This window comes from Microcebus murinus, chromosome 32 (genome assembly GCF_040939455.1).
Source record: "Microcebus murinus isolate Inina chromosome 32, M.murinus_Inina_mat1.0, whole genome shotgun sequence".
Taxonomy (NCBI): domain Eukaryota; kingdom Metazoa; phylum Chordata; class Mammalia; order Primates; family Cheirogaleidae; genus Microcebus; species Microcebus murinus.
Genome location: NC_134135.1, coordinates 1,573,973 through 1,595,404, shown reverse-complemented (window position 1 = coordinate 1,595,404; position 21,432 = coordinate 1,573,973). Strand labels below are relative to the sequence as shown.

The window sequence follows — 21,432 nt, the reverse complement described above, 5'->3', positions numbered from 1 at the left end:
CTTTTTTTACATTTTTGAATGGTTATAAAAATTAAAACCAGGTTCAGTGGCATGCACCTGTAATCCCAACTACTCCAGAGGCTGCCAAGGATCGAGGATTGCTTGAGCCCAGGAGTTCAAGACCAACCTGGGCAACATAGCAAGACCCTCACTTAGCAAAGGAAAAAAAATCAAGAATGTTTTGGCCGGGCGCGGTGGCTCACGCTTGTAATCCTAGCACTCTGGGAGGCCGAGGTGGGCGGATTGCTCAAGGTCAGGAGTTCAAACCCAGCCTGAGCGAGACTCCCGTCTCTACTATAAAAATAGAAAGAAATCAATTGGCCAACTAATATGTATATAAAAAATTAGCCGGGCATGGTGGCTCATGCCTGTAGTCCCAGCAACTCGGGAGGCTGAGGCAGGAGGATTGCTTGAGACCAGGAGTTTGAGGTTGCTGTGAGCTAGGCTGATGCCATGGCACTCACTCTAGCCTAGGCAAGAAAGTGAGACTGTCTCAAAAAAAAAAAAAGAATGTTTCATGAAATTGTAGGAAATTTTGCAAACACAAAATATTTATCATCTGGCCCTGTATGAGGTTGGGGGAAGTTTGCTAACTGTGGCCTAAATGATTTTTTTTTTCCCTTTTCCAACAGTGTCTCCTCTTGACATCACCAATATACTTCTTTTTTTGAGACAGAGTCTTGCTTTGATGCCCAGGCTAGAGTGAGTGCCGTGGCGTCAGCCTAGCTCACAGCAACCTCAATCTCCTGGGCTCGAGCGATCCTGCTGCCTCAGCCTCCCGAGTAGCTGGAATTACAGGCATGCGCCACTATGCCTGGCTAATTTTTTCTATATATATTAGTTGGCCAATTAATTTCTTTTTATAGTAGAGACAGGATCTCGCTCTTGCTCAGGCTGGTTTCAAACTCCTGACCTCAAGCAATCCGCCCGCCTCGGCCTCCCAGAGTGCTAGGATTACAGGCGTGAGCCACCACACCCGGCCACCAATATACTTCTTTTTATTGAAATTATTTATTTTTTAGAATCAGGGTCTCACCCTGTTGTCCAGACGGGGAGTACAGTAGTGCCATCATAGCTCACAGCAACCTCAAACCCCTGGGCTCAAGCAATCCTCCTGCCTCAACCTCTTGTATAGCTGGGTCCACAGGTGCATGTCATGATGCCCAGCTAATTCTATTTTTTGTAGAGACTGGGTCTTGCTCTCTTTTTTTTTTTTTTTTTTTTTTGAAACAGAGTCTCACTTTGTTGCCCAGGCTAGAGTGAGTGCCATGGCGTCAGCCTCGCTCACAGCAACCTCAATCTCCTGGGCTCAAGCGATCCTCCTGCCTCAGCCTCCCAAGTAGCTGGGACTACAGGCATGCGCCACCATGCCCGGCCAATTTTTTGTATATATATTTTTAGTTGGTCAATTAATTTCTATTTTTGGTAGAGATGGGGTCTCACTCAGGCTGGTTTCGAACTCCTGACCTTGAGCTATCCGCCCGCCTCGGCCTCCCAAAGTGCTAGGATTATAGGCGTGAGCCACCGCGCCCAGCCCTGGGTCTTGCTCTCTTGCTCAGGCTGGTCCCAAATTCCTGAGTTCAGGCAATCCTCCCAGACTGCTAGGATTACAGGCCACTGCACCCAGCCTCACTTAGCATTTGTTTAAAAGCTTCCCTGACATTTTTGTCTTCCTTATCTTGTAGGTGACTGGTTTTTTCCCTTAGTTCCTTCAGGGTTCCTGTTCTTCCTCCTAAAAAGTCAAAACAGATGGCTGGCTGGCCATTTCTCACTCAGCATACTGGTCCTGGTTATATCACTTGCTGTCTTACCAGCTATTAATATCCCAAAGACTTTTTTTTTTTTTTTTTTTTTTTTGAGACAGAGTCTCACTTTGTTGCCCAGGCTAGAGTGAGTGCCGTGGAATCAGCCTAGCTCACAGCAACCTCAAACTCCTGGGCTCAAGCGATTCTGCTGCCTCAGCCTCCCGAGTAGCTGGGACTACAGGCATGCGCCACCATGCCCGGCTAATTTTTTCTATATATATTAGTTGGCCAATTAATTTCTTTCTGTTTATAGTAGAGACGGGGTCTCGCTCTTGCTCAGGCTGGTTTCGAACTCCTGACCTTGAGCAATCCGCCCGCCTCGGCCTCCCAGAGAGCTAGGATTACAGGCGTGAGCCACCACGCCCGGCCCCAAAGACTTTTCAAAGGATATTTTCAGACCAGCACTTGCCCTAAAGTTCAGATGCTCACATTCAGTTGCCTCCTGGGTATCATTCCAGAAGTTCCATAGACTCACCTCTTCTTCGTTATTCAATTTTTTTTTTTTTTTTCTGAGACACAGTCTTGCTCTTTCATGGGGCTAGAGTGCCATGGCGTCAGCCTGCTCACAGCAACCTCAGACTCCTGGGCTCAAGCGATCCTCCTGCCTCAGCCTCCCGCGTACCTGGGACTGACTACAGGCATGCGCCACCACACCTGGCTATTTTTTTTTTTCTATTTTTAGTAGAGATGGGGTCTCTCTCTTGCTGAGGCTGGCCTCGAGTGATCCTCCTGCCTTGGCCTCCCAGGCTAGGATTACAGGAGTGAGCCCTTATTCAGTGTGAAGCTTCAAATATTTCTTGTCCTGCTGTGACTCTACCTTGACACTCTGTCCTTTCCCAGCACAGTGTAATTTTACCCACTTTATCAGAAACCTGGGAATTAATCCACGAAGGCTTTCTGGCACCCTTGTGCGCGAGTGTGGGGATGTATCTGTTTTTCACACCGTGTGGTCTAAACCGTGGAGGAATTCCTGGGCGTGTAAACCTGAGACCGTGCTGACACACTTTCGGCTTTACGTCCAGTGCCTTGTTAACAGCCTCTTCACGTAATCTAGGCTTAAATGTCAAGACCCAGTGGTTGAGCATGCAACACCTTGAAGTTCCACAGGTCAGCACAGTCATTGGCCTGTAATGTCCTCTTTTTCTTCAGGCATAAAGTGGACAGAGCCCCCAGTCAATGAAGAGGAGGAAGAAATAATACGGCGCTTAGAAGAAGGAGACCCAGGTTGGTCTTAGCCCATCCAACGCTGGCGCAAGCTAAGTGAAGCCACCCTCCTCTAGGGGCTGTCCCACTCCTTTTGAGAACCCCATCCCTTTCCGATCTTTCCCCACTAGGTTTGTTGGTTTGTTTCTGAGACAGAGTCTCTCTCTGTTGCCCGGGCTAGAGTAAGTGCCATGGCATCAGCCTAGCTCACAGCAACCTCAAACTCCTGGGCTCAAGCGATCCTCCTGCCTCAGCCTCCCTAGTAGCTGGGACTATAGGCATGCACCACAATGCCCGGCTAATTTTTTCCTCTATATATTAGTTGGCCAATTAATTTCTTTCTATTTATAGTAGAGACGGGGGTCTCTCGCTCTTGCTCAGGCTGGTTTTGAACTCCTGACCTCGAGCGATCTGCCTGCCTCGGCCTCCCAGAGTGCTAGGATTACAGGCATGAGCCACTAGTTTTAATAAGCCAATTGTCTTCTCCTGAGCGCCTCCCTCCCTTGCGTAAGAATAGAGAGAAAAACAAACATTACAGAGAAACAAAGCTCAGGTTATAGAAAGTTAGGAAAAGATTGTAGAGCATTTCTCTTGGAGTTTGCCACCTTTTTTCAATTTTAAAAAGTTGGTGGGTATTTATTTGGTCCGGAGCCAAGAGAGACAGGAAGCCTCAGCAGTAGCAAAATGCAGTTTATTTTGAGCAGATGGGTGGAGGCCAAAGAGCATCCACCCTGAGGGAGGGGAAAGCCTTGGGTTCTATAGAGGGTTTCTTAGGGGGATGGTGAGGGCCAGAACAGTAGCTGCAATAAAAATCCTTTTTAAACAACCGATTTCTGGCCCCCTGTGTCAATCTCATCCTGTAGCGATAAGGGAGGACGGGCAGTTTAACGGGATAGGAATGCTGGCTGCAGCTGTCTGTTAGGTTTCCAGCCTTGGGGGCTCTCCATATTCCCGTGGCTGTTGTTACACAAACCTCGGTTTTCCATTAACCCCATTCTGTCCCATACCTACTTTTCGAGTTCCCGCCTAGAATAAACCTAACGGCAGGTATAACTGTATGTATTTACTGTTTCAACGCTCGGACAACTTTAGTGGTGTCAACTCGCAGATGAGCAAATTGAGACCTATCGGGGTGCATCACTCATCTGCACTAACTTTGATCAGTCTGAGATTGGCCTCTCAAGTCTGCCTGGTAGGCGGTCTTTTTGAAATGGCTTTACTGAAGTACAAAACTTATGTATCACAAATTTCCCTCTTTAAGCATACTGTTTAATAATTCCTAGGAAATCAGAGTTGTGCAGCCATCACCACTATCCAGTTTGACAACATTTCAGTACCCCCAAAGACCCCCACATGCCCATTTGTAGTCAGTGGCTCCCTGGTCTCTGTCCCCCAGCCCCAGGCAAATGGTACTCTTTGTCTCTCTAGATCTGCCTTTGTATGGATGCACCACGTTTGGTTTACCCACTCATCAGTGGATAGGCATCTAAATTGCTCCTAATTTTTTACTAGCTTCTCAGGCACAGTGGCTCACACCTGTAATCCAAGCACTCTGGGAGGCCGAGGCGGGAGGATCACTCAAGCTCAGGAGTTTGAAACCAGCCTGAGCAAGAGCAAGACCCAGTCTCTACTATAAATAGGAAGAAATTAATTGGCCAACTAATATATAGAGATAAAATTCGCCGGGCATGGTGGCACATACCTGTAGTCCCAGCTACTTGGGAGGCTGAGGCAGGAGGATCACTTGAACCCAAAAGTTTGAGGTTGCTGTGAGCTAGGCTGACGCCATGGCACTCACTCTAGCCCAGGCAACAAAGTGAAACTCTGTCTAAAAAAAAAAAAAAATTTGTTTTTTCTTTTTTTATCTTGAATAATGCTGCTATTATGACCTACCTATAGGGGAGAAAGAGTTTTCCTTATACCCATCTTAGGTTCACTGGCTGGGGCCCCTATATCGAAAGAAAGATATAACCAAAAAAAAAGATATAAGAAAAACAAATTTATAAACGTGTATTTTATATATGCATGGTAAATAACCAGGAAATGAGTAATTCTCAAAGAGGTGTCTTAGAACTCTGGCTTATATAGCATCTTCAGCAGACAGTGAATTTTAGAGAGGTAGAAAACAAAGGAGAAGGACTTTGAACCTCTAGGGTGGCAAATTATGGGGAGGGAAAGAAATGGGAGTTAATAAAACTTATGTAGATTCCTCAGGGGCTATCTCCAGACTGATGAGGTCTAAAGCTGCTTTTGTTGATCCACCTCCGTCTTCCTGGGGGGTGGGAGGACACCTTTGTAAACTTAGGCCCCATTTTTAGGCAAACGGAGGGCAGAGAGCTGCCCTGGTATTAGCTGCTTCTCAGTTACCTCAAGATCATCCTCGTTCTACAGAGGAATATTTTGTGTGTCATATTCTCATCTCGGATGGACCATTCACGTGCAAATCATTGTATAGGCACATTTTCACTTCTCTTGGGTAGGTACCTAGGAATTGTGATATCCTGGACACATAGTGGCATGTCATGGCTTGCTTACTCAAATATTTGAATAGCAATAATGAGTTAAGGCTTTTACGGCAAAGGTCTGTTTCCTGCGCTCCTGGCATTTGTTCTAGTCCAGTGGAAAAAGAAAATAGACAAGTCATTAAGCATAAATCATGTTGAGTTTTGATACAGCACGTATTTCTTGTTATGGTTCTTTGGAATAGAGGCATGTAACTTGACTCGGGGGGTCATTAGCCCTATTCATCTTTGTAAACCCAGCCATTGGAATTCCGAGCTCATAACCTGGACAAAGACTTCGGATGAGACTTTGGGCTCCATGGAACCTGCTGTATCCTTAAGCTTCTGATAAGGGCAGTACACCTGTTCTATGTCAAGCTCACTGTAGTTTGTGTTTTGCAGAGTTGAAAAAAAGACGGATAAAAGATCGTTCAAACCAGAAAAGAGCTAGAAGATTTCTGGAAGGAACAAAGCCAGGTCTGTTATGTGTCCCTGGAATGAGGCCGGGGGTGAAGTTGCTCTTTCTCAACTTCATTTCTTTTTTCTTTCCTACTTAACACAAAGTATCTTTTCCCCCTAATGGATAACCAACTATATCCTGTCTGTCCTGTACCCCATGTCTCTGAAGGTAAGGAGGACAAATACAGAGGGATCATACAGAAGAAGCTGTGGAAAGCCTGGAAGAACAATGGGCCTCGAGAAAGTGACTACATTAGCGAAGTCACCCAGAGAGTCAAGATGCAGATCCCCTTATGTGACCCGAGGACGTTTCCGGGGGTGTTTCCGCTCACGGTGGTGCTCCATGGCCCCGCGGGCTTTGGGAAAACCACACTGTCCAGGAAAGTGATGCTGGACTGGACAGATACCCTCCTGGATAAGACGTTCAGATTCGCCTTCTACATCACCTGCAAGGAGCTCAACCGCATGGGCCCGTGCACCTTCATAGAGCTGATCTCCAAGGACTGGCCGGAGTGGCAGGATGACCTGTCACAGGTCCTCGCCCAGGCATACAAGATCCTCGTCATTATTGATGGATTTGAAGACCTGAAAGTCCCCGAGGGGGCCCTGATCCAAGACATCTGTGGCGAGTGGGACGAGCGGAAGCCAGTGCACATCATCCTGAGCAGCATCCTGATTGGGAGGCTGCTACCCAGCGCCTCCATACTGATCACCACGCGCACCGAGGCCATGGAGGGTCTCCAGCTCCTAGTGAATCGGTCCCTCTTCCTAGAGATCGAGGGCTTCCTGGAGCAAGACAGGAAGGCCTATTTCTTGAGACACTTTGAAGATAAGGATGATGCCCTGCAAGCTTTGGACTTGGTGAAGAGCAACGCGGCCTTGTTCCGCATGAGCGCAGCGCCCGCCGTGTGCTGGATCATCTGCACGTGTCTGAAGCTTCAGATGGAGAGGGGGCGGGACCCGGCCCCCAGCTGCCTGACCACCACGTCGCTGTTCCTGCGTTTCCTCTGTGGCCAGTTCATGCCCGCGCCCGGCGGCAGCCCCAGCCACCACCTGCGTGGCCCGCTGAGGACCCTGTGCCTCCTGGCCGCCCAGGGCACGTGGACACAGACATGGGTGTTTGACGCAGAAGACCTCGGGAGCCTTGGGGTGCAGGAGGCCGACCTGCGTCCTTTCCTGGACAAGGGCGTCCTCCATCAGGGCAGGGACTGCGAAGGCTGCTACTCCTTCGTCCACCTGAGCATCCAGCAGCTCCTGGCTGCCACATTCTACATCCTGGAGAGGGAGGAGGAGGATGACGACGACGACGACGACTGGGAGAGCCACACGCGGGACATCGGGGACGTGCAGAAGCTGTTCTCCAAGGAGGAGAGACTGAAGAACCCCAACCTGATCCAGGTGGGATACTTCTTATTCGGCCTCTCGAATGAGAAGAGAGCCCAGGAGTTGGAGATGACTTTCGGCTGCCGAGTGTCTCTGAAGATCAGAGAGGAGTTACTGAAATACAAAGCAAATCTGGATGAGAATAAACCCTTCTCGGAGACGGACACGAAGGAGTTTCTGTACTGCCTCTATGAGTCTCAGGACCAGGGGCTGGTGAAGGATGCCATGGCCCGCTTCAAGCAAATGTCCCTGCACTTGAGAGATAAAACGGACATGATGCACTCTGCCTTCTGCCTCAAGCATTGTCGACACCTGCAGAAAATCTGGCTGCATGTAACGGAGGAGGTATTCTTGGAGAATGGTGCTGCGTCGGAACCACAGGCTCAGCTTGAGAGGTAAGAACTCGGTTTACCTTCCTAGTTCCCACCGTCAGCCTCTGCCCGTCTCCTGTCATCTGTGGCTTAGGCTCCCCATGTTCCCTCTTGCTGGACTTTTCCCATTTGACATTCAAGGCAAGAGGTACAATGTTGTGACCAAAAACTGGGGCTTTGGAGTCAGACCTTGTTTTGAGACCTGCCTCCTCTCCTCTCAGGTGAGCAGGTTTTGCAAATGGCTCGACGTGCTCAGGTCTGTGTGTTGGTTGTGTAGTTTTCATGAGATGTATGAAGTGACCATTCCTTTTTTTTTTGGCACAGCTGCAGGAAGGGTGTTCAAGCTTTGTGTCATTACAGGATCAATCGACAAATTTTCCAAAAGCCATGCCCAGAGAAACCCGTGTCCTTCGCCACCATGGGAAATGTTGGGTCAATAACCCCTTTCTCTTCCCTGTAGACCCCAGGATGATCGAGACATACTTCGCTTCTGGAGAGAGATTTGTTCCATGTTTGGCTTAAATAAGAATCTGACATTTCTGAAGATCAAAGACAGTTTCTTTGGTACCTCATCAGCGCAGCTTCTTTGTCAAGAAATACTTTCTACCACCTGTAATCTCCAGAAAGTGGTGTGAGTAGAAACCAATCCCTAGATTAAAATCCCCAGGGCATGACTGGGTTTCTTACATTTTTAATAGTGGAGCAATATTCAAAGTCCTGTCCCAGACCCCAATCAGGTGCTCAAGACACAGGAATTGGAAGAATCCTTCCTAGTCTTAACTTTGTCTAGTGGGATAATCACAGGAAGTATTTTTAACACAGCATGAAATAGAGTTTGGATGTCCACAGGATAGTATAAGGAAGAACGTGAAGATCCTAGGGAAATTCTTCATCCTATCATGACGACATGTCTCACCCTCTGCGACATTTGGGTCTGTATATCTCTGGGGGGGAGGGGGACCCAGGGCACGGTAGGACAGTGAGCAGCATCCCTGGCCGCTGCCCTCCAGACGCCAGCTGCATCTCCTCCCCCAGGTGCGACAACCAGCAATGTCTCCGGACATTGCCACGTGTCCCCACTGGGTCCAAAGTCACCCCTGGCTGGGATCCACTGATGTAGAGAGATGGAGAGCAGGTTGAGACATGCCTGAGAACTGAGCATTAAAAGCCTCTTGGGCTGGACAGGTGTATGTCTGGATATGACCAAAAATGTCATTGAATGAAGTTGGAAAGGAAGGGTAGAGCTAAGAAGCACCTGAAAAAGATAATTACATACTTACGTTCAGAGCAAAGTGTGCTTATATCCACCTAATACAGCATTTCCGAGTCTTCCTGGAGCTGATTCCTTTGTGTGGATCATGTGCTTGGACAGTCCGGCAAGCCTACATCTGGGCTGGTGTCAGGCCTCAGGGGTTGGGGAAGGAGGCTAAACGCAGTTTACTCAGCTAGGTTGGCTTTGATCTCAATGAAAATTCTCAGTTTCATTGGGAACATGGGGACAAATAGTTTCTAAGGTTTAAATATATCTAGTGCTTTGTTTCCGTTTGTGCACAGTATGAGTGTAGAAAGATACTCAAGACATCACTTTTGTTTTCTTTCCCTAGCCTCAAAAACATTTCCCCAGCTGATTTTTATCAGAACTTCTGCTACGCTCTAAGTCGTCACAAGACTCTAACACATCTGACCCTTCAAGGCAATGACCAGAATGACACGCTTCCCTCATTGTGTGAAATCCTGAGACACCCAAAATGTAACCTGCAATATCTCAGGTATATCTCTCCATCGCTAAAACTCATCATACAAACAGCTGCCACAAGCCTACATAGCAGTTCTGTGTAAATTGGAAACATCTATTTTGACTGGGCCCGGTACTATTCAAGATGGCTCAAGATAGACCATGGGCTAGAATTCAGCTTCCATTTGCCTTAAGCAGTGGACAACCTGGACAACTGTACACAAGGGTCTTGAGTCCAGAGAAACTCACAGAATCTTGGTATCATCCTCTCTGGGATCGTTTGTTTGTGGTTCATGCTTCCCCTGTGCCATGATTAAGAACACCAGCTACTTTTTTCAGGCAAGAACCCTTCGGGAACATGAAGTTGTTCCTCTCGTGTCAGTGCTCTGGTGTGAGAGATCTCCCCTGGGGAAGCTGTCCACCTGGCGGCTCCAGCGATGATCGGCATCACTGTCGTGGGGTTCCACAGATCCTCACTCGAGCCACTTGGGTGGTAGCAGGAACACAGTTTATGGTGGTCATCAGCCTCAAATTGTGGCTCTGCCTCTACTTACATGATCACAGGCCACTAAACTAGGTCCCTTCATCAGTAAGTTGGGATAATATACATCTCCCAAGGATTTGAGGATCAGACAAACCAGTCCAAACACATATGTGTTCAATAATCTTTTTTTTTTTTTTTGAGACAGAGCCTCACTTTATTGCCCAGGCTAGAGTGAGTGCCGTGGCGTCAGTCTAGCTCACAGCAACCTCAAACTCCTGGCTCAAGCAATCCTCCTGCCTCAGCCTCCCAAGTAGCTGGGACTACAGGCATTCGCCACCATGCCCGGCTAATTTTTTGTATATATATATTAGTTGGCCAATTAATTTCTTTCTATTTATAGTAGAGACGGGGTCTCACTCTTGCTCAGGCTGGTTTCGAACTCCTGACCTCGAGCAATCCGCCCGCCTCGGCCTCCCAGAGAGCTAGGATTACAGGCGTGAGCCACCGCGCCCGGCCTTGTTCAATAATCTTTACTATTAAAAGGGAGGAGGGGATGGGTATATACAACCACAACGAGCAAGATGTGCAACGTTTGGGGGATGGACATGCTTGAAGCTCTTACTCGAGGGGGGAGGGGGGCATGGGCAATATATATGCAACCTTAACACATGTACCCCCATAATATGCTAAAATAAAAAGAATAAGAAAGGAAGACAAAAAGAAAAAAAAATAATAATCTTTACTATTGTTACTAACCATTACAAATGACCCACCCTTCCTTTTCCTATGAATGTTAATCAGGAAAACCAAGATTGTATCACTTGAAGATTTAGGTCAATAATTAGTTTCTCAATGAATAAATTGATACTCACCATGGAAGAAGGAGACTCCATATAAATTCAGGCTTTGGGGGATGGTATTAACATTCTGCTTCGAGTTTCAGTTTCCCAGTTAAAGGTGGTTCCTCTGTTGTAAGTTAGTCTCTAATAGAATGGTTTTTAGCTGAATTCCAGTGAGTTTTAGCTACGTAGCAGGTATTCTACTTGGCATTTCTTGTGGATTACCAACTTTCAACACTCAAAGGTATGACTTGTATTTCCAACTTAAAGATGGAGGAAACGAGGCTCTGTAAAGCTAAGTGTACCGGCAGCTGGACCACGTTACCCACACAGTGAGTGGAAGAACCAGGATTACAAAAAATCCTCTAGAGTCCACAATGACATGTATGATTCAGTGAAGTTCCTTTTGCCTCTAACAATCTTTTAGGACTGGAATGTGGGTGCTGGCTTTATGATGGGCTCTGTTGATGGGACTTCTGGTTTTGTACTCCTGACCTTTAGCAATCCGCCCGCCTCGGCCTCCCAGAGTGCTAGGATTACAGGCGTGGGACTTCTAAATAACTAGTTCTCTGCATGTGGCCCCCAGGCCAACATCACCTGGGGACTTGTTAAAATGCAAATTCTTGTGTCCCATTCCAGATCTTCTGAATCAAATTCTTAGGGATAAGGCGTGTGAATTTATGTTAATAGATCTTCCAGGTGGACACAGAACCCCTCGAAACATAGACCCATGGCCTCTACACCCAGGGTTTCTGACTCAGAATGACTGAGGTTTCATATTTCCAGCTGGTTCCAGGGACCACACTTTGACAACCACAGTTCCCAGTAATTCAAGCCAGGGTGTAACATAACGAGCGAGAGAGAACACCGAAAGCAATTCTTCGGGATCATGGTGTCTGGATTGTCAAGAATGACTTGTTCCCACTCTCCCACAGGCTGGTGTCCTGCTCTGCTACCCCTGAGCAATGGGCCGATCTCTCCAAGGCCCTGGAAACCAACCAGTCCCTGACCTGCCTGATCCTCTCGGGCACCAAGCTCATGGATGAGGGCCTCAAGTTGCTGCATCCGAGTTTGAGACACCCGAAGTCCTTCCTGCAGAAGCTGTTGTAAGTCTCCTCTCCTCCCATGGAGTGGCTCCGCTTTAGATCTGGGGCATGGCGAGAAGAGAAATGGTCGGTCACCCCCTCCTCGGAAGCTCCTGTCGGTAGACGCTGGGTCCCATTTTCAGACCCAGGCGGTTGACTCATGAATCTACCTCTTCTCTCATTCCTGTTCCTTCATGTGATCGCGCTAGCACACGACAGGGAGGGCGGGGAATTAACAAGAAGGGCCTTAGGACGTTAGCACTTGGGGACGGCCAAGAAGGTCGGCCTTGGCAAATGTTCTCACCATCTTTCCGTCTGTGTGATCCTTTTGCAGGTTGGAAAACTGTCACCTTACAGAAGCCTGTTGCAAGAACCTCGCTTCTGCTTTGATTGTCAACCAGAGGCTAACCCACCTGTGCCTGGCGGAGAACACCATTGGGGACAGAGGCATGGAAGTTCTGTTTGAGGGCTTGGGTTACCCCGAGTGTAAACTGCAGGTCCTGGTGTAAGTCCCTGTCGCCTGCTTGTGTGTAAGAGAGTATTTGTGCACGTGGACCCCTGGGTTCAAGTAGGACAGTTACGGGGACAACTGATAACTTCTCTACATACCCCACGTGTGACATGAATGGTTACAAATGGCAAGACACGGGGAGAGGGTGACAGAACAAAATATAAGACGTGGTGTTGATGTTCTATAGGGATAGCTGGTTTCCAGGTCTGATTTTTAAAAATCTGTGTTTTTAGAACTATGTAATACAAACTGCATGCAGTTGGGTGTCGATGGGCCTTATTTGCTGACCTCCATAAATCCTAAAATCACAGGGCAGATTTTTAGAAGGGAAGGGGGCTTTCTACACCAGCTGTGTCTGTTCAGAGACTCTATTTAATGTTAACATCTCTTGTGGTCTTTCTGTCTATAAAGTTCCCTCCAAGAGTAAGAAACTTTCAACTTTTCTTGTAAACTAGTTTTAATCTAGACTATGCCTTAAGGCACCCAGTGTCTGAAAACTACTCACCCACTTAAATTTAATGAAGTATTCAGTTCAGGGTTGGAGATAGGCAGGAGGAAAGAGTTCTTCCCTCCCTAAATTTCTAAGCCCCCACCCAAAACACTCAAATATAATAATGAAGTTCCATAGGCAAATAAGATGCCACCCACCCCCTAACCCTATCTTCCAATTAGAGTCTAATATTAGAAGTTGCTACCATTCAAGATATCTAAACACAGGGGAAAAAATGATGATTGGTTTACTAAGCATCTAATAGGTGCCAGGCACTATGCTAAGATCTTGCCAAAGATGATTTCATTTAATCCTCATGGCTTTTTAAGATATACTCGTGCCTCCCAGTTTACAGGTGAGGAAACTGAGGCTCAGCCACGCAACCTCACCATTGTAGAAAGTATGATTCCCAGAAAATACAGGTCAAGTCCTTTCCACCTCAACTCGAGTTGTTTGGTCGATGCCCCCATTTTGCTAAGTTGTCAACTTGATGTTAGTCTTACTTGGACCTTCCTCTGCTGCCCCACAGTCATGGCAGTTTCAGCAAATTTACAAATTGCCAAGCCATGGGGGTGCATGTTCATTCCTATCCATCCATGTGGGCCGCCCTCAAATCTGTCATTGGTTCCATTGTCGAGGTCCTATGGCCCTTGGCTGCTGGGCCTTCCTTGGGACATTGTGATATAATTTTATTACAATATAATTAAGCTCAGAATTCTAGTAAGACCAGAGACAGCAAAAGTAAACACTAAGGGGAAATATCACTGGTATTCTGTATTGATTAATACTAGGATGTAGTACCAGGTGGGCCTGAATCAGAGCTAGTACCATCGACCTCTAAGATGCTACCTTTCTAGCAACTGAATTTAGGAAATACAATCAATCACTTCCCCTAGTCAAAGGCGGCAGGCCAAGGCTAGCTCACAATTCTCTGTCCCAAGTTAAGGTAGAAATGACACATACCACCTGAATCCATTTCCTGCCCTGCTATACTGCACATTGAATGTCTTTTTTTTTTTTTTTTTTTTTTTTTTTTTTTTTTTTGAGACAGAGTCTTACTTTGTTGCCCAGGCTAGAGTGAGTGCCGTGGCGTCAGCCTGGCTCACAGCAACCTCAATCTCTGGGGCTCAGCGATCCTACTGCCTCAGCCTCCCGAGTAGCTGGGACCACAGGCATGCGCCACCATGCCCGGCTAATTTTTTGTATATATATATTTAGTTGGTCAATTAATTTATTTCTATTTTTGGTAGAGACGGGGTCTCGCTCTTGCTCAGGCTGGTTTCGAACTCCTGACCTTGAGCAATCCGCCCGCCTCGGCCTCCCAGAGTGCTAGGATTACAGGCGTGAGCCACCACGCCTGGCCACATTGAATGTGTTTAAAAAAATACAAATTGGCCGGGTGCGGCGGCTCACGCCTGTAATCCTAGCATTCTGGGAGGCCGAGGCGGGAAGATTGCTCAAGGTCAGGAGTTCGAAACCAGCCTGAGCAAGAGCGAGACCCCGTCTCTACTAAAAATACAAAGAAATTAATTGGCCAACTAACATACATATATATAAAATTAGCCAGGCATGGTGGCACATGCCTGTAGTCCCAGCTACTTGGGAGGCTGAGGCAGGAGGATCGCTTGAGCCCAGGAGTTTGAGGTTGCTGTGAGCTAGGCTGATGCCACGGCACTCACTCTAACCTGGGCAACAATGCGAGACTGTCTCAAAAAAAAAAACAAAAAACAAATTTACCATCTCCCAGTTCTGGAGGTTGGCAGTCAGAAGTGGGCTTCACTGGATTGGAATCCAGGTGTCAGTAGTTTGTGCTCCTCCTGGAGGCTCCAGGGGAGAGACCCTTCCCAGCTTCCTCTGGCCACCTGCATTCCTTGGCCCATGGCCCCTTCCTTGCCTCGCCACCAACAGTGTGGCGTCTTCAAATGTCCTCTGGCCTCTTTATCATGTCTCCTCCCATTGACTTTGACTCTCTAGTCTCCTCCTTGTAAGGATCCGTGTGACTGCGTTGGACCCAGTCACACAGTCCAGCATAATCTCCCCACTTGAAAGTCCCTTAATCACATCTGCAAAGTCCCTTTTGCCATGTTCACAGGTTCCAGGAATTAGGACTCGGGCATCCATGGGGGGGCTATTATTCTGCCCACCGCACCACCCCGTGATGTGTTCTCTGAGTGTGTCTAAAACCCACGCTCTATTGTGGTTTGGTGTGTGGCAGCAGCCAGGACTGATGGGGCTGTCTTATTTCCCTCCTGGCACCGACTTCTAGGCTGTGGCACTGCAACATCACCGACAATGGCTGCAAACTCCTCTCCAAGGTGGTCAGACAAAAATCAAGCCTGACGCATTTGGATCTGGGGCTGAATCACATCGGAACTATTGGACTGAGGTCTCTGTGTGAGGCTTTGAAGGAGCCACTGTGTAACTTGAGATGTCTGTGGTGAGTTGTGCTTGATTGAACTTTTGATCCAGACCCGAAATGAAATATCGGTGTGGCAGATCCCTCCAGCACTTGTAAGTCTATTGAGTGTTTTAAGCATCCATTCGGGTCATTGAAGGGAATAGGCTCTGGCCTGTGACATCCAAAAATGAGCACCACATATACTCACCAGCAAACTGGTATTAAGCTGAGCAGCGCCTAAGTGGATACATAGGAACTACAGTAATTGGGTATAGGGCAGGGGGGAGGGGAGAGGGGGTGAATATACATATATAATGAGTAAATAGAAAAAAGGCCACCCAGGAAAAGTTTTAAGGATGGCCACCATTTATGTGGCCAGCTGTAACTTGCTAGCAGTAGTCTGAGTTACATATTCTAGGAAATAGGGTTGGTTAGTTGAATCCATTGCAAAAGGTGGTTATGATTGTGAAATGTTATGCGTGTTACGCAAGTTTGGGCCACCACCAGGATGCTAAGTGTTACTATTATGCTTAGCCTATTCAAGATCCTGGGGTAAACCTAAATATGATACATTCCCTAATCTCACATGTGTTTGTATATATGTCTGTGCATGTATATGCATAGCCCTTGGACATTCGTGTGTCCCTTGTATATCTTCTGCCCGCGTGACACCTCCAAATGGAAGAAAGTTTTCTCCTCAGTACTGTTTTTTGTTTGTTTTATTGACAAGATGGAAGCTCACTCTGTCGCCTAGGTAGAGTGCCATGCAATCAGTCTTGTTCACAGTAACCTCAAATTCCTGGGCTCAAGTGATCCTCCTGCTTCAGCCTTCTAAGTCACTGGGATTATAGGCACATGCCACCATGCCCAGTTAATTTTTCTATTTTTAGTAGGTAGAAAATTTTTTTCGTCTCACTCTTATTCAGGCTGGTCTTGAACTCCTGACCTCAAGGGATCCTCCTGCCTCAGCCTCCCTGAGTGCTAGGATTACAGGCATAAGCCACCACACCCAGCCCATCTCCATGCTGCCATTATCCAACATCAAATTTTATACCTCTCTTTAGAATTCTGATAGGCAGAATTTAGGTGTTTGTCTGAAACTGATCTTTTATCCACCAAAAACTGTGGTAGGAATTATCTCAAAACAAACTATTTTATTTACCATTTATTGTATAGCCTTCAAATTAATCTGTATTCTACCTTCTTCATTCCCCTACAGTTTTCTGTTTTCTTCTATAACTTAGAAGATATAATTCCCATATCTCTCTGCCCCAAACCCTCAGTGGTTGCCCATTTCAATCCTATAAAATCCTAAACTTATGATGGTCAAAGGGTCTTATGTGAGCTGCCCCCTTTTGCCCATGACCTCAGCTTTTACAACCCTCTCACCCCCCAGCTCACTCTCATGCTGGCTGCCTTGGTCTTCTATTAATATTTTACAGGATAGCCATATGCAACCTCAGGGCCTTTGCACAAGCTACTTCTCTGCCTGGAGAGCTGCTATTCCAGATCTCTGTGGTTTATGCTCTTTACCTCTCAAGTCCCCTTTGACCATTGCAATTAGAACCCCTGGCTATTCCCTTTGTCCTTTGTCCCTTGTCCCTCACTTCTGTGAGGCACAACACGCTCATTATTCTCCGATCAGCAGATGTGCTCTGAGGGCAGAGACTTCGTTGGTCGGGTAGATCCCCAGCGCCCAAGAGTGTGCCTGGCACGTGGGACGGTATCAATCGGCATTGGTTGAATTAATGAGTTGAATTCTGTGTTTTGCCAACAAGGTTGTGGGGTTGTTCCATCACCCGCTTCAGCTGTGAAGACCTCGCCACTGCCCTCGGCGGCAACCAGAGCCTGATCACTCTGGACTTGGGCCAGAACACCTTGGGGTTTAATGGGATAAAGATGCTGTGTGAAGCTTTGAAACGTCCAAATTGCCCCCTTCAGACACTCAGGTATGATCCTTCTACTCCCCAGCATGTCTCCTGGGACGATCGGTTTTGGGGGAGCACAGACAGCAGGCATCTGTCACAGGCATCAGCCACTAATGTTCAACGTTCGTGCATTGGTGTTTGGTGGCCAGGCAACTCGCCGATTCGTTGCCTCTGTTGCTTTGGTGGGTAAGGTAAGTCCAAGGATGCCACCAACGCTCCATCTGAAACCAGGAAGCTGGGTTTATGGCCTTGGGGAGGGAACGCTGTGCAGTTGGCCACTTGTTAGGGAAATGGAATTGCACATCTCGGAGGCCACTTTTAGAAAAGAGGTCTGGCATGTCGGCATCAGCCTTGGAAGCGTTTTCTCTTGAGTGACTCCTCTGTCTGAGAGTGGTTTGGGGCAGTGGAAGCTATTGCCAATGGTCTCTTGCATGCTTGCTAATCAGAGCAAGTTGTCATTGGGTTCTGTTTGCTTGTTACCATGGCAACAAAGAACCATGCACCCTTCCTAGGGACTTTTTGACATTCTCTGATGCAATATAGACTACTGGTAGCTTAAAATCATAATTATGTAGAGAAGTAAAAGAAACATAGATTACATATTTATTTAACATGAATCTTTTTTGGAGACAGTCTCATTCCATTGCCTGGGCTAGAGTGCCGTGGTGTCAGCCTAGCTCACAGCAACCTCAAACTCCTGGGCTCAAGGGATCCTCCTGCCTCAGCCACCCGAGTAGCTGGGACTACAGGCATGTGCCACCATGCCCGGCTAATTTTTCTATTTTTAGTAGAGATGGGGTCTTACTCTTGCGCAGGCTGGTCTTGAATTCCTGACCTCAAGCAATCCTCCTGCCTCGGCCTCCCAGGGTGCTAGGATTACAGGTGTGAGCCACCACGCCTGGCCTTAACATGAATCTCAGCCCTAAGTTACCGTGTGAGCCAAAAGAAGGAACATGAGTATGCTAAAGTTTTGTTTTTTCTTTTCCTAGCCCTTAAAGTTAGCTCTCTCTCCCACCTTAGATAACATTGGTGAGTTTTAATCACAACATAAGGCCCCCAACAAAGACAATAGTGGGGATGTTTCTTTGGACCAGCCGGTCAGACATTCTTTCTTGGGTCTTTGAGTTTCAAGATCGGTGAATTCAAGGTGAGGGCTTCTTCTGCCTGGATCCTAGACCCTAGAAAGGTATATTACCCCAGCCCTGTCCCTTTTATAATTGGGTTTTTATCTCTGATTCTGGCAGATACCCCATATCCTTCTAATATGCCCTTCTAAGTTACCTCAAGTCACTTTCTCTTATTTGCAGCCAAAGAACTCTAACATCACACCTCATTTGGTCCTTCACACCCCATTTCTTTTTCTTTTTTTTTTTTTGAGACAGTCTCACTTTGTTGCCCAGGCTAGAATGAGTGCCGTGGTGTCAGCCTAGCTCACAGCAACCTCAAACTCCTGGGCTCAAGCGATCCTCCTGCCTCAGCCTCCCGAGTAGCTGGGACTATAGGCATGCGCCACCATGCCCGGCTAACTTTTTCTATATATATTAGTTGGCCAATTAACTTCTGTCTATTTTTAGTAGAGACAGGGTCTCGCTCTTGCTCAGGCTGGTTTCAAACTCCTGACCTTGAGCAATCCGCCCGCCTCAGCCTCCAGAGTGCTAGGATTACAGGCGTGAGCCACCATGCCCAGCCCACACCCCATTTCTGATTCCTTCCACAATTTTGGCCACACACAGATTTGGCCATGGGAACTTTTCTTGTTCCTCTACCATGACTGGCCAAGCTCCAACAGTCTTGAATCAACACAATTACACTCAACCTTGGAGGATCGTGTTTAAAACACTTTGAAGCTAGTTGGCCTTTATCTTATCCAAAGTTATTAATATTTTAGTCACTGACAAGACATCTACTCAAGCTGGCTTAAGGTTGCATATCGGGTGTATGTGAATCTGAAACAACAAAAACTGATACCAAAAGCCAGGACTGCAATGCTAACAAGAAACATGGAAACTAATATCCTGTGTCTCTTTTTTTCATACATATTTTTTTTTTTTTTGAGACAGAGTCTCGCTTTGTTGTCCAGGCTACAGTGAGTGCCGTGGTGTCAGTCTAGCTCACAGCAACCTCAAACTCCTGGGCTCAAGCGATCCTATTGCCTCAGCCTCCCGAGTAGCTGGGACCACAGGCATGCACCACCATGCCCGGCTAATTTTATATATATATATCAGTTGGCCAATTAATTTTTTTCTATTTATAGTAGAGACGGGGTCTCGCTCTTGCTCAGGCTGGTTTTGAACTCCTGACCTTGAGCAATCCGCCCGCCTCGGCCTCCCAGAGAGCTAGGATTACAGGCATGAGCCACCGGGCCTGGCCTTCATACATATTTTGATATAATGTTTCCCTCTCCCCTCCCTTTCCTGCCCTCCATTTCCACATACTCAAGGCTAAATAGAATTACCATGAAACCCTAAAAATGAGGCCACAATCATCCCAGGCCAAGTAGCAGATGGTGGTGGTTAGCTAGTATCTTGTACCCAAGGAGGTGGGGGCACAAAGGCTGGCCTGACTGGCTTAGTTCAAGACATATGTCTTGTCTGTGTAAGCGGTATTCCCGTGTGCACCACGTGGAATTGTCACAGTGGGCTACGGAGCAGGTAGGTTGGTATTAGAGCCATGTCACAGATGGGTCCTTCACTTCCCTCTCTCGCTCCTCATACAACGTGAAGATCATCCAAGCTGCACAGTGGCTTTGTACCATGTCAGTGTAAACCTGATACCCTTTTTCCCTGTTGCATCAATATAGAACTCTACTTTGCAGCATAAAATAATGGAGAAATGGGGCCCATGCTCTGTGCATCCTTAACATGTGAGCCTTTCGGGCACTGAGGAATTTGAAACGAATCTCCTTGAAGCAACAAGAAACCTTTTTCTTCCCCCCCTTGTCTCCCAGGTTGAAAATAGATAAATATGATCCTCCAATGCTGAAGCTGCTGGAGGACATGAAAGAAAGCAACGCACAGCTGACCATTGAAAATGATCTCTACGATCCCAGGAAGAAAAGACCTTCTTCTCACTACTTCATTCTCTGAATCCCCTGTAGTCGCTCATTCACCAGTGAAGTCGGGTCCTCGGAGTATTGACAGAAATGGATCTTTAAGCCTCCTATGGAGCCGCCTCAGGGATAAGTTGGTTGCTGGGCTGGATGCCACTTACACTGGGTTCTGCCTCTGGTTTCTGTAAAAGCACGCACAAGTCACTGAACCCTAGAGATACTATAGAAATGTCTATGTCACGGGGCTATTGAGGGAAATAAAGGTGAAAGCATTTGTGAAGGAAGCTGTATGTATGAATGGGTTCCAACAAAAATTAGACAATAGATATCTTATTTGGGGAGAACGTATCCCAGGGAAAAAAGTGACAAGTGTTTTGCACTGATTTCTGATGCCCTTCCAGTCTGCACGTGGTTCTGGCATTTCTCAGCCTGCATGGCTAGCATGTGCTGAGCATTCCTTGCCAGAGTACTGCTTACCAGCCCTACGATATTTTGGGCTCTGAGGTGCTTCGGGGTAGCTCATACATGACCCTGTCATTGCTCTGATTAGCTTCAGATCAAACTTACAGAAAACATAACTTCATGGCAAGTATAGCCCTTCCCCATAGTAGAGGCAAATGGTTTCTTACGATGTACAGAATCCCCAAACGCACTAGGGCAGCCGTGCAAGCCACACACTGAGAAGGCTAAACAAGGGGCTGTCTGTAAACTGAGGTTCAAGGTAACAGTTCCAATGCTGCTGTCTGTATATATGGGGATGAGCAAATAAACAGAAGGTAGGGGGAAAAATTACATTTTATTAATGCTTAAGCATTTTGTAAATCTAATGAAATGTGTAATTTTAGCAATGCTTACATAAGCATTAATTAATTTTTGTCCAGGCGCAGTGGCTCACGCCTGTAATCCTAGCACTCTTGGAGGCCAAGGCGACAGGATTGCTCAAGGTCAGGAGTTCGAAACCAGCCTGAGTAAGAGCAAGACCCCATCTCTACTATAAATAGAAAGAAATTAGTTGGACAATATATAGAAAAACTTAGCTGGGCATGGTGGCGCATGCCTGTAGTCTCAGCTACTCATGAAGCTGAGGCAGGAGGATTGCTTAAACCCAGGAGTTGGAGGTTGCTATGAGCTAGGCTTATGTCATGGCACTCTAGCCCAGGCAACAGAGTGAGACTTTGTCCCAAAAAAAAA

General features: G+C 47.1%; 1 protein-coding gene across 1 annotated transcript; it reads left to right on the top strand.

Moving 5' to 3' along the window:
- The first annotated feature begins 7,576 nt into the window (after positions 1–7,576).
- LOC105877212 (NACHT, LRR and PYD domains-containing protein 2) lies at positions 7,577–20,278 on the top strand. The gene is made up of 8 exons (XM_020283457.2): positions 7,577–7,746; positions 8,183–8,353; positions 9,327–9,491; positions 11,716–11,886; positions 12,200–12,370; positions 15,133–15,303; positions 17,043–17,213; positions 20,140–20,278. Exons 1-8 carry the CDS (start codon positions 7,577–7,579, stop codon positions 20,276–20,278), a joined length of 1,329 nt encoding a protein of 442 aa, XP_020139046.2.
- Positions 20,279–21,432: the final 1,154 nt, after the last annotated feature.